The 12445-nt window shown below is 39.8% G+C and overlaps 2 protein-coding genes across 2 annotated transcripts in view; one reads left to right on the plus strand and one right to left on the minus strand.

Annotated features, from left to right (window-relative positions):
• Positions 1 to 1488, minus strand: part of LOC121960128 (G protein-coupled receptor kinase 5-like) — a 12114-nt gene extending 10626 nt beyond the window's left edge. Inside the window, exon 1 of the mRNA XM_042509731.1 lies at positions 1434 to 1488. Coding sequence (XP_042365665.1) covers positions 1434 to 1488 — 55 coding nt within the window. The remainder of the gene's footprint in view (positions 1 to 1433) is intronic.
• A 67-nt stretch (positions 1489 to 1555) lies between these two features.
• On the plus strand, positions 1556 to 6393 carry LOC121960129 (B-cell CLL/lymphoma 9-like protein). Its single transcript, XM_042509732.1, has 4 exons — positions 1556 to 1634; positions 1797 to 1972; positions 2896 to 3390; positions 6135 to 6393. Exons 1-4 carry the CDS (start codon positions 1556 to 1558, stop codon positions 6372 to 6374), a joined length of 990 nt encoding a protein of 329 aa, XP_042365666.1. The 3' UTR covers positions 6375 to 6393.
• The last annotated feature ends 6052 nt before the right edge of the window (positions 6394 to 12445 follow it).

The raw sequence follows: 12445 nt of genomic DNA on the forward strand, positions 1-12445 counted from the left end.
CACTAACCTGACCGTGGACCTCTGGTTAAAGGAATAGTTCGACTTTTTGAGAAATGTGTTAATTTTCTTACTTTAGAGTCAGATGAGAAGTGAAATACGAAACTACAGCACAGCAGCGAGTAACCGATCATAAAGACTGTCAACAGCGATCGATAAAAAACAAGAGTTTCCCAAAATGTTGAACTATTCCTTTAAGCACAAATAACCTCAAACTCACTGATACTCAACCTGCTTTGCTTTGGGGGCCAATTCTGAAAAATGACAAGAGGCCAGGGGCCAGTCACAGGAGCCACATACATGGTCCTAGGATTTTAGGACATTTCAAATATTTTAGGACATTTCTCAGAATCTAGGACATTTCTCTGATACAGGACAATCCTAGGGTTTAAGGATGTTTCTGGGATTTTATGACATTTCTAGGATTTTAGCACATATTGCAGATTTTAGGACATTTCTAGGATTTTAGCACATATTGCAGATTTTAGGACATTTCTAGGACATATGACGTTTCTCTGATTTTAGGACATTTCGAGGATTTTAGGACATTTCTAGGATTTTCAGACTTTTCTTTGATTTTAGCTCATTTCTAGGATTTTAGTATGTTTCTTATATTACAGGACATTTCTAGAATTGTGGGGTATTTCATGGATTTTAGGACATTTCTCAGAGTTTAGGACATTTCTTGTATTTTGGGACTTTTCTAGTATTTTAGGATGTTTCTTGGATTATAGGACATTTCTAGGATTTAAGCATGTTTCTAGGATTTTAGGACATTTCTAGGAATTTAGGACATCTCTACGATTTTAACGTGTTTCTTTGACTTTAGGACATTTCTAAGATTTCAAGATGTTTCCCAGATTTTAGGATGTTTGTCTGATTTTAGGACATTTCTGGTATTGTGAGACATTTATAGTATTTTCAAACATTTCTAGGATTTTAAGATTTATCTATGACTTTTGGACTTTTCTTGGATTTTAGCGCATTTCTAGGATTTGTATGTGTGTTTCTTATATTTCAGGACATTTCTAAGATTTTACAGCATTTCCCAGATTTGAGGACATTTCTAGGATTTTGTCACGTTACTGGGATTGTAGGATGTTTCTTGAATTTCAGGACATTTGTAGGATTTTAGGACATTAGGGTCTTAGCTAGGCCCTCTGTCGGGGGTGTGGGGGATCCTCCTCTGACACTTTTTTAATCAGCAAGCTCCTTTTTGATGCTGTTTTATTCACTCTGACACCTTATAGATACTAAAAGTTCAAAAACAATTCACAGTGTGAATCACTTTATTTTTATTGTGAATTAATAAAAAAAAGTTGGGGGGCCCTTGGCACCCTATCAGGGGCCAGATTTGGCCCACGGGCTGCAGGTTGAGTATCACTGCTCTAACTTTCACCACGACGCTGAACTCCAGCTCTCTGATCGTCACCGACTCTCTTTCTGAGACCACGAGGACGCTTTCCTGCCCCTGACGTCCCTCCATGACATCACTAAAACCAGCCAATGAGAGAGCTCCCTCCTCTGCGCTCACACTGTCCTGTTTCAGCCACAAACGATGCACTCGGCCTCATCGCACGTGGCACGTTTGTCTCATCCTCTGCATAACAAGCTCACCTCTAACATCGACCCATCACGTGTGATGACATTAACACGTGTGTGTGTGTGTGTGTGTGTGTTGCTGTGTGTTCACGCACATCATGTTTTCAGTTTTTCTTGGTGTGTTTTCTGCTTTGTTGTGTGTTTTAGTTTTCTTTATTTTCCTCCTCTCGCTCACTCTCCTCTCTGTTAACCCCCAGAGTTTCGCTCTCCGTCACACGGGGGAAACCTCAACCGCTCGGCGTCTCTGAGCTGCACTGAGCGCGCTCCAGAAAGCGGCTCGGTCGGCGGGAGCATCACTCAGATCCCGGGAACGCCATTCCAGTACATCCCAGACTTCTGCGTACGAGCTCTCACAGACCTGCAGTTTGTCAAGGTGAGTATAAATTTACTCCACTGAAGTACTCACATACTTTACTAAAGTAAAAGTACCATTACATTAAAAGTACTTCACTACAAGTAAAGTTCCCAAGGTCAAAATCCTTATTATTATTATTATAAATCAGTCAGACTTTACAGACTGAAATGTATAGAGGAGGGATCTTTCTTTAAAATGACGTCCAGATACTGCTTTTATTGGACTAACAAGTCAAAAATGTTGGAAAGCATCGCTTGCATATTATTATTATTATTAATATTATTATGTGCCGGAGATCCACGCTGTCGGAGATCTGCACTTCCAGCCGCCATATCGAAGATCTGTGCTGGCAGCTGTCATTTCGGATATCCACGCTGCCAGCCGCTGAGTTGGAGATCCGCGCTGTCGGAGATCCGAGCTGCCAGCCGCTGTGGACGGATATCCGTGTTGCCGGTTTCTGTTTCGGAGATCTGCGCTGTCGGAGATCCGCGCTGCCAGCCGCTAGAGTAGGAGATCCGCGCCGTCGAAAACCACGCTGCCAGCAGCTCTATCAGAGATTCACTCGTGCTTCCAGCTGCTGTGTTGGAGATCCGCACTGCCGGCCCCTGTGGCAGAGATCCGCACTGCCGGCCCCTGTGGCAGAGATCCGCACTGCCGGCCCCCGTGGCAGAGATCCGCACTGCCGGCCCCTGTGGCAGAGATCCACGGCCGCTGTATCAGAGATTCACGCTGTCGGAGATCTGCGCTGCCAGCTGCCGTTTTGGGGATCAGCCTTTGTCTCACTGCACAGCTGTCCGACAATCAGCTGTTTCATCCGTGACAATGCCACTGGCTATCAGATTCCACAACTAAAGTTGATATTTTTTCCTTTTAAGCTGTTTGTTAAATTATATCTGGTCGTACTACTTGAAAGCCTCACTGATGCTTTTTGTCCTCCTCAGATCACTCGTGCTCAGTACCAGAACGGCGTCCTGGCATCCAGGCTGGACAGCACGCCGCAGTCTCCAGAGGGCAGTCACACTCGCCTGGACACGTCTGTGTCTTTGCCTCCCGTGACGCCGCCGGGGACCCGCGTTCCACTGCCGCTGGCCACGCCTCCTGTAAAGCGCCCGCCGTCTAACGCTCAGCCGCCGCCGAGCAGCCGCGCCGCTCTGCCCCAGACAACCTCGTCCTCCAGCCGCAGACCCAGCCAGTGTCTGCCGCAGGCAACTCCGCCTCCGAGCAACCACACCCCCTTCACCCAGCCCCCTCCGGGCTCCATGGGCACAACGGCGTCCACCTTTAAGACCCACCCGACGCTGCCCTCCTCCAAGCAGTCGCCGCCCTCTGCAGGTCCGGAGAACGGGCCGGGGGAGGCCGCCGCCCTGCTCATAGAGCAGCAGAACTGCGTGGGCCCCCGAAGACCAAGCAACACCCAGGCCCCCCCCCACCCACAGGTCCACACCACCAGCCACGCACACACCCAGAGCACCATCTAACGCGACGCCCCCGCGGCGAAACGAAACTACCTGAGCACTCACTCACTCACTCACTGGCACTACTTCCTGTTTGCTTGTTAAACGTTTCCGTAGACGTCTGAGGGAAGCCGAGGATCAGACAAACACAGATCCTCCTCCGTCCCGTCCTGCATGTCCCCCTCCCGACACGACACACACCAGATAGACTACAAACATGGCGGAGGGAACACTCGAGAGTATGAATAGAACTACAGACGGAGCTGTGTGTGTTTTTAAAGGAGCACTTCACCCAAAACACAAAAACACATTTTTTTTACCTTCCTCCGACGGTTTCGAGCCCTGCAGATGGTTTTAGATTTACGTGTGCGGGTTTTCAGATGTCTGCCTCAGTGAAAAATTAACTCAGCAAAAACAATTCCCAGTTTCTGTGGATCATCTACAGACCCAAAAAACCCACTTCGTTATACACAGGAACTCATCTGCAACAGTTTCTGACGCCTTTCACAAATATTTCAACCTTTGAACTCTGAGCAAATTAAGTTAATTTCTTTACAAAACATGTGGGAAAAAGGCAATGAGCAGCTTGGTAAGAAATGATCCACAAATTGCAAGAAATTAGTAGATTTAGAAAATTATGTATTTTTTTAAAAGTTGGGGAAAATAAAAAAGAGAAGGAAAACTATATTTGTAATTATTATAATTAAATATTTAAAAATATGTTACAGAATTATTATTATATTTTAAACTAATTTTAAACAGATAATTTTCTTGCGCTTTTTATTAATTTCTTGTCAATTTTTGGGTTGTTTTTGAGCCTCCTTCCCATGTTTTTGAAATAAATCAAGCCAGTTTGCTCAGGTGTCAAAGGGTTAAAATTGTTATCATTAAAAAATGAATTAATTTAGCAATTTTCCCACAAAATCACATCGACATCATTTTTATGTTTTTTATTTTTATTGAAATTGAAATGCAAAAATTACCATTTCCCCCAAAATCATGACATACATCGCAAAATCTCGAAATAAAACAAACCCAATACAGACACCTCACGCCAGCCAAAGACTTTCGTCAATAATAATCACAATAAAAAAATGTATTTGTGTTGTTTAACCAAATTACAACAACATATCAACAGATATGCTGTTTCCACAAGTATGTCCCAAATAAAGGGGTTTGTCCTGTTTTGAAATGAAATAAAATAAAATAAATAAATAACTAAAATATGCTGCATTTACATAAAAAGTAAGGATGAAAAAATAATAATATTTAATTCATTTCCTTTGTATTTTGGAGGCAGATATCTCAAAACCGCTTCACATAAAACTGAAACTATTTCCAGGGCTTTTTTTTGTTTTTTGTAATTTATGTGAACTGAACCTTTAAGTCGTCACTGATAAGACATTAACAAAAAAAAACGTACATTCCCACCTGGCACTTCCAGATCCGAGCTGGAGTCGGTTTAGTTTTTTTTTTCCATTTATTTATTCCAAAGAGTGAAACTTGCAGAAACTTAAAGTCAAGAGTGAAGGTTTTATCTTCAGTAGGATTTTAGTTTGTTTGCGTTTGTTGGAGTTCAAGCGGCTTTCATCGAGGCCGGCGTGAGCGGATGAATTTCTCTGCCGAACTGTCAGTCGGTTCAAATACCAGCAGACGGACCAGAGTCACGTTTCTGAGTGAACGTTAGACGATCGTGCTGCTGATTCTGCATGTTTGGTTTAATACAAACCGCGAGTACTTTGCATTACACTATTTGTGCTGCAGTTTTGCACAATTTTGGATTCATTAATTTTACCAGCTTGAAGGCGTCAGTCTGTGTCAGTTTATTTCTATTTTGCATTAAATTAAATTGTGAGTCGCAGCGCAGGCAGATTTCTATGGAGTCCAAAGTGTGTCTGTTTAATTTAAACTTAAATAACTTAATAACAGCTTGAGCCGTTACTTGGTTCAGACATGACTGCCGATCAGTCAGAGCCTCCTGTGCTGCTCTGAAGGCAACAGTTTATTTTTTAAGTTTTAGTGCCACAAAACTTCTTCAAATTAAAGACAAACACAGAACTTTAATTCTTAAACCAGATAACAAATTAATTTTTACATTTTTAAAAACAATTTTTGTTTTTCCATTTAAAAAAACAAAGAAACATTTTAGTTGACAAATTTAATCATCTTTTTTCATTATTATTTTTAGTATATTAAATCACAATTGGAAGGCATATTTAACAATGAATTAACAATTCAGCATTTATTAATTTATTATCTGAAAATAATTGAAGTTCACTCATTGATTTCCATAGCTGAAAGAAACGAACTGACACCGACTGATACCTGAAAAGTTGAAAATCTACACAAAACAAACCCTGCATGTGCTGAAAACTGTCTGCAGTAATTGAAATTACACATAATTTGTAATTTAGAGGCTAAAACTTGCAAAAACACCGGTATGGTCCTTTAAAAAAAAATTCCTGGAGATGTGAAGGTGGGTGTCTTCCTGGTCTACCTCTTGACCAAGGCAATATGTTTTAAATTATTTAATTTCCAAGTTAGAATATTTATTTCACGTAATATTAATTTATATATTTGACATTCAACTTGTTTTGTATTTTAGATATTTTATTTATTTTTTTGTTGTTTTTGGTTCTTGGGAACTGTTAAAAGTCGACGGACAAGCTGCAAATTTCAGACACTTTTTCTTCCACTTTCCACTAAATCTTCCTCACTGTGAACAGACGGAGCTTTTTCTGGAGCTTCACCTCGACGTGAAGAGTCGACCAAACCGGATCTTTAGTTGTTACACTGCGCTCGCTGACGCGAAGCGACGGACTGATGTCAGAACTCCTCTGTGGAAGGTGGGCCTCTTATTTTTATTTATTTCCACTCAGTTATTGAACGTCAAAGCGCACAAATGTGGGTTCACGTGGTGGCATGAAGACAAAATAATCCAGAGCGACGAGTGTTTTATCATCTGATGTCCAAGTTTAACACTTTCCCCGCCAGAGAGTTATTATTAACCCTTTGAAACCTGGATCGTCATCAGTTTTCCTGTGCTGCGTTTACAAGCTGCTTGACCCTTTGAAACCTGAGCATATTGGTTTGACTTGAAATGTTTTACAAATTGCAAAACATTAGCAGAAAATGACAGTAAATGACCTAAAAATTACTTTTAAAAAAAGGGGAGAATTATTAGAAAATTATCCAAAAATACGGAAAAATGTCCAGAAAAAATGTATTTTTAATTTACTAATTCTGTATTTAAAATTATGTTGAAGAAAAAATGAATTATACTCTTTATATATATATATATATATATATATATATATATATGTATAATTCATTTTTTTTCAACAATTTTGGGGCATTTTTTCAGGTTTGTGACTTTAAATTATAATTTTCAGTAATTTCCTTTGTAACTTTTTTTTTGTGCATTATTTAATTTCTGGGCCATTTCTTGTTAACTTGCTTGCGGCCTCTTCCCCATGTATATGAAAGACAAATTTCGCAGGTTTCAAAAAGTTAAGTTCCCAGCCAGCTCCAGCATTTTTGGTCATACTTATTAATTTTCAAGATCTCCAGAATATTTTTGGAAATAATAATAATGTCAGTGGTAAAACAAAAATACAACTACACTGACTATTGTAATTGATAGATAATGAAAATTAATTCACCCTTTAATCAATCAACCAATAAAAAAAAAACAGAACAAAACAAAAAAACAAACAATGAAATATTACTCAAAATCGACATAATTGGCGAAAAAATCCCAAAACATGGCAACCAACCAACACACCACAGCTGCTCAAAGAAGGCAAACAACTTCCCAGAAACATCCTCGGTAGTTTTCTTTTCCCGCCACCCTGGGACCTTAGATCGTCTTGTTCGTCTGTTTTGGACATGGAAATGTTTTATTGCACAACATCCGTGACAGCGTCGCCTACGCTGTAACAGCGAAATCACAGATTGCTGGAAAATCTCGTTGATGGCGGGGAAAGTGTTAATATTTTCTGCACAAGACACAAAAAGCAGCTCTTTCTCTCAGAGGCTCCGGGCCGTTTTGGTTGTGAGCAGGGCCGTAACCTGGATTTTACACTGATTTTTTACTTGCCGACCACGTTAAAATCTGTCTGTCAAACACGAATCTGCAGCCGGTGGAAGAAAGCGAGTCTTTAACCCGAATTCACGTGTGTGTTTGTTAACCATTGAGCTTTTCCGCGGTTAAGGATTGACACTTGAAAATCGAGAACACTTCACAGCACAATAACTTGAGATTTAATGGACAACAAACATTCCACTGCATGTCTTCACACTGGTGACGTTAACCCTGTCGAGGCTAAATGTGGTGTGAAAAACCCTCATGTTGCTTCCTATAACTGGACAAATGTACGTATGGTGTGTGTGTGTGTGTGTGTGTGTGTGTGTGTGTGTGTGTGTGAGGGTGTGTGTATGTGTGTGTGTCCGTAAGGCACTTAAAAACAATGTGAAGTACATTTAATTGTGTGTAAATGAAAACTATTCAAACTGAGCAGACGGGAGTTTGAGGACGTTGGGTTTTAGTGGAGATAAAGAGATTAACACGAAAACGACTGTAGCAGCTCGTTCCTCTCGGGATGAGCTCAGACGTTAAAGCTGCTAGCATGTAATCTACCTATTTTATTTTATTTTTCCTACGTATGCAGTGACACTGAAACTATTTTAAGTGACTGTGAAGATGAATTTTTTTGCTGATGATATAGCAATTTATTCGAAAGGATAAAATAACAAACAACCGTCGTATAAGCTAGCACTGATTTAAAAAACACTTTAAACGTGTGATATTCTGAAAATATTCCAAAGCTTTTCTGTTTTTGTGGGATGATTAACCCCAAAACTGGATTAACCCTTTAAAAACTGAGCCAAATGGTCTGATTTCTTTGCAAAAACTTGAGGGGAAAAAAAAACTTTGCAAGAACTGTCCGACATATTTTAAGAAATTAGTAAAAGGTGACAACAAAATAAAATGAAATAAAATAGTTCAGAAAACTATATTTATAATTACATAATTTTATGTTTAAAATTGTGTTACAGAAAAGAAACATGCAAGCAAGCATTTTTTAAAATTTATTGTTGTTTTTTTATTCATCTTTTTATTTATTTTTTTAATTGCTCATTTTCAAATCATTTTCTTTTATTTTTTTTTTTTTTTTTTTTTTTTAACTAATTTCTCACTAGTTTTGGGGCTGTCTCTTGCCAAGTTGCTTATTGCTTTCTCCGTATGTTTTTGGAAGAGATCAGACCAGTTTATTCAGGTGTCAAAGGGTTAACAACCTGCTCCAGGGCCCCCCCACAAAGCCCCAAATTCACTGTGCTAATTTGATTTAACAGTCCCTCTGGGATTTTATGCAGTACATATTGCAATTGTTCTTTTTTGTGTGTTTTTTGGCATTTTATTTATTTTTTAATGGAAGCAGTTGAAAGGTTTTTGGCACAGTGTCAACTATTCCTAAGGTACAAACGTCCCCTTGAACTCATTGGATTTTGGTGGTCAAGGTCGTCGTGACCTGGTCCATCTCGATCTCGTGAATGGGATATCTCCAGAACACCTTGAGGGATTTTATTTTTGTCAAATATGGCACAAATGTCAACTTGGACTCAAGAATGAACTGGAATAGATTTCAAGTTTTATCCTTGAAAATCTGTGGGAACCTTGATCCTGGAGGAGCTGTCCAAAAAATGAGCTCAAAATCAACAGTTCATTCTTGAGTGTCAAAATCAAGCCATCAGACCTTCAATATTTCCTTTTTTCTTTTTTGTGCTTTACCATATGACCACACAGTAAACTGGGGGTTAATGGGGCCCCGGCAGCTCATTTTTACCCCAGGGGGCCCACCAGGTGAATCCGGCCCTGGAGATCTTTTTATTTTATTCCGCAGAACGTTCCAGCTGGTTATATGGAAATACTGATTTATTGGACATAGCCTTACCCTCTATTGGAAGAAAATTTAGACCTGCCTGCTGGTTCATATAGGTCTCATGTAGCAATTGGTCTTATACTGGTTTCCAGTGAAGCCACTGGTTGGCTGTGTGACTACCAGTTTGTGTACTGGGAAATGTGCAAAACAAATTGTTCTACTATTTAATGTTGTATTTATTGTAAACATTGTATTTATTGTTGTTTTTTTGTTTTGTTTTGTTATAGACACCTGCGCTCTTAGAAATAGAGGTGCTAACTAGAACCATATAGGGTTCTTAGGGTTGATCCAGTAGGAGAACCCTTTTTGGTTCGTGGTAGAACCTTTTATTAAGGTACCAAGTGGAATCCTTTCAGAGGGATCTACCTAGAATCCAGCATTAAGGATAATACCCAGAGCCATCTGTGAAAGGTTCAACCCAGAACCCTCTATGAGAGGTTATGCAATGAACCTTTCTATGGTGTAATGGTTTCACCCAGAACCCTCTGTGGATATTTTATTCCGAACCTTTCCACCTTCCAAGGGTGCTAACAAGAACCCAACCAGGAGTTTCTACCAAGAACCCTTTCATATTCCAAAGGTTTCATTGAGAATCCACTTTGGGGATTCTACTGAGAACCCATTTATATTCAGAGGATTTCATCTAGAATCTACTCAGGAGGTTCTATTCAAAACCTGCTTATATTCCAAGTGTTTCATCTTGAACCCACGCATGGGATTCTACTGAGAACCCTTTTGTATTTCCAGAGTTTCATTTAGAGCCCACCCAGAAGGTTATACCAGGAACCCTTTCATATTCCAAGGGTTCCTCTAGAACTCACCCACGGAACAGAAAACCCTTTTGTATTTTATTGAGAACCCCTTTTATATTCCAAGGGTTTCATCTAGAGCCCATCCAGGATTCTTGCAAGGACCCTGTTTTATTCCAGTGGTTTTAATCTAGACCTGACCCAGGAGGTTCTATCGAAACCCCATTTATTGGTACATTACCCACAGATCTCTCTTCCACCAAAGGTTTTAGTTCTTAATGGATCCTCTTTGTCTTACGAAGAATCAATTCTTCAAAAAAGGGTTCCTCTGAAGCTTTTGGTTCTGGGTAGAACATCTTTTCTCTTTTAGGACCCTTTATTTCTAAGAGTGTGAATGTGTGGTTCTGTGAAACGGGCTTCCAGCTGTGAGACGCAGCTTTTATTGGGTGAATCTACCCAGAAACACTGTGTTCGGTTCCCTGATTGCTGTCAGTGTGATTTTGCTGTAAATACTCTGAGAGTCTGAGAGAGACCCTGAAATAGATCTATTTATAACAGAGAACTTTTATTCCCATTGTTTTGCTCGGGAGGCATTAAATAGCAATAAACATTACACAGAGTTGACCTCAATAATTTACTCCTCATATCTCTTGTAGCTTTTTTCTTCCATTTTTGTCGTCAGACATGATAACCAAAGCTTTTTTTAATTTTCTCAGCCATAATCCTCTACTCTCCTCCCGCGCCTCAACACACTTCTCCTCATCGTTTTTTCACGCTGCCCTTATCTCGACTCCTCTCCCGCCGCTCAAAAGTATTGAAATTCCTGTGGCTTTGACTGCCGGTCCGATCTGCTAAGCCGTTTTTATTGTTCAGACCTTTTTTTTTCTATCATGGGACCGTAGCGGGGGAGCAGGGCTTATCAGCCACTCCTGGAGTGTTGTTTTTAGCCCTGCGGCCGTGTGATGATTAGACCTGTACCAAGGTTAAATATTTTCTGGTTGCAGAAAGTTTTCCGCACTGTGTATCATTCACGAGGGGATTGTTGTTAAAGGTGAGGAGAGTGAAGTGGCCCCACGACATGCGATTACAGTCATACTCAACTTGCTGCCCACGGGCCAAATCTGGCCCCCTGATAGGGTGCCGGGAGGCCCCCCGAAACATTTTCTAAGTTATAAAACTAAAGTGGGAATTGTTTTTGTACTTTTAGTACACATAAGGTGCCCGAGTGCATAAAGCAGCATCAAAATAGAGCTTGCTTTTTTAAAAAGTGCCAGTAGAGGATCCCTCACAGCTAAGACCCTAATGTCCTTAAGTCCTAGAAATGCCGAAAATCCAAAAAATGTCCTAAAATCCTTGAAAGGACCTAAAGTCCTAGAAACCTTCTAAAATTCAAGAAACATACAAAAATCCCAAAAAATGTTCTTAAGTCCTGGGAATGTTTTAAAGTCCTAGAAATGTCCTAAAATCCTTGAAATACTGTAAAATTCAAGAAATGTCCTAAAATCTGAGAAATGTCTTAAAATCTTGTCTCAAAATTCCCGAAAGTCCCTAAAATCCCAGAAAGGTCCTAAAATTCTAGAAACGCCCTAAAATCTTAAAAATGTCATTAAATCCTAGAAATGTCCTAAAATCCAACAAACAACCTAAAATCTAAAAAACTGAAAGAAATCCTGAAATCCTAGAAAGTTCTTAATGTCCCAGAAATGTCCTAAAATCCGAGAAACATCCTAAAATCCGAGAAACATCCTTAAATCCTGGAAATGGCCTAAAATCCCAACAAACATCCTAAAATCTTAAATAATGGCCTAAAACCCTAGAAAGTTCATGTCCTTGAAAAAAGACCAGAAATCTGAGAAACATCCTAAAATCCTGGAAACATGTTTGGGGCCGCTGTGACTGGCCCCTGGCCTCCTGCAAAAGTGGCCCCTAAGCAAAACAAGTTGAGTATCTCTGTCCGATTATCGTCCCTTTTTTGTTGTTTTTAGGTAAATTTGCACGCAGAGAGTTTGGGTCGTATTGATCAAGATTTTTAAAATATTTCAAGCACCTGAAAACAAAAATATTTATAGGTTGCAACAATATTTAAAGTCTTTATAAACTCTTGATATGGAAGTAAAGTTACTGTCCCTTTTCATGTCCCCGCGGTAGATTCCTGAAACGACTGTAACACGTGTGACTTGAATTTTCTTTCATTGCAGTGGTTGAACAAAGACGGAGACATGGGCTGTGTACCTTTAAAGCAATGTGTACATACTGTTTTATAAGTACTGTAAGGCATTTGATGAAATCTATGAGGTTAATAAACCTGAGGTATATTTCTCTACAGAACATCTGTCTCGGTTTGAT

Source organism: Plectropomus leopardus, chromosome 20 (genome assembly GCF_008729295.1).
Source record: "Plectropomus leopardus isolate mb chromosome 20, YSFRI_Pleo_2.0, whole genome shotgun sequence".
In the NCBI taxonomy this organism is placed as follows: Eukaryota; Metazoa; Chordata; class Actinopteri; order Perciformes; family Serranidae; genus Plectropomus; species Plectropomus leopardus.

Excerpts from the sequence above, each read along its gene's own strand:
- LOC121960129 (XM_042509732.1), top strand. The coding sequence starts at position 1,556 with ATGCACTCGGCCTCATCGCACGTGGCACGTTTGTCTCATCCTCTGCAT. Across the intron at positions 1,635-1,796 it reads CTCTAACATCGACCCATCAC|AGTTTCGCTCTCCGTCACAC; the intron begins GTGTGATGACAT and ends GTTAACCCCCAG. Across the intron at positions 1,973-2,895 it reads CAGACCTGCAGTTTGTCAAG|ATCACTCGTGCTCAGTACCA; the intron begins GTGAGTATAAAT and ends TGTCCTCCTCAG.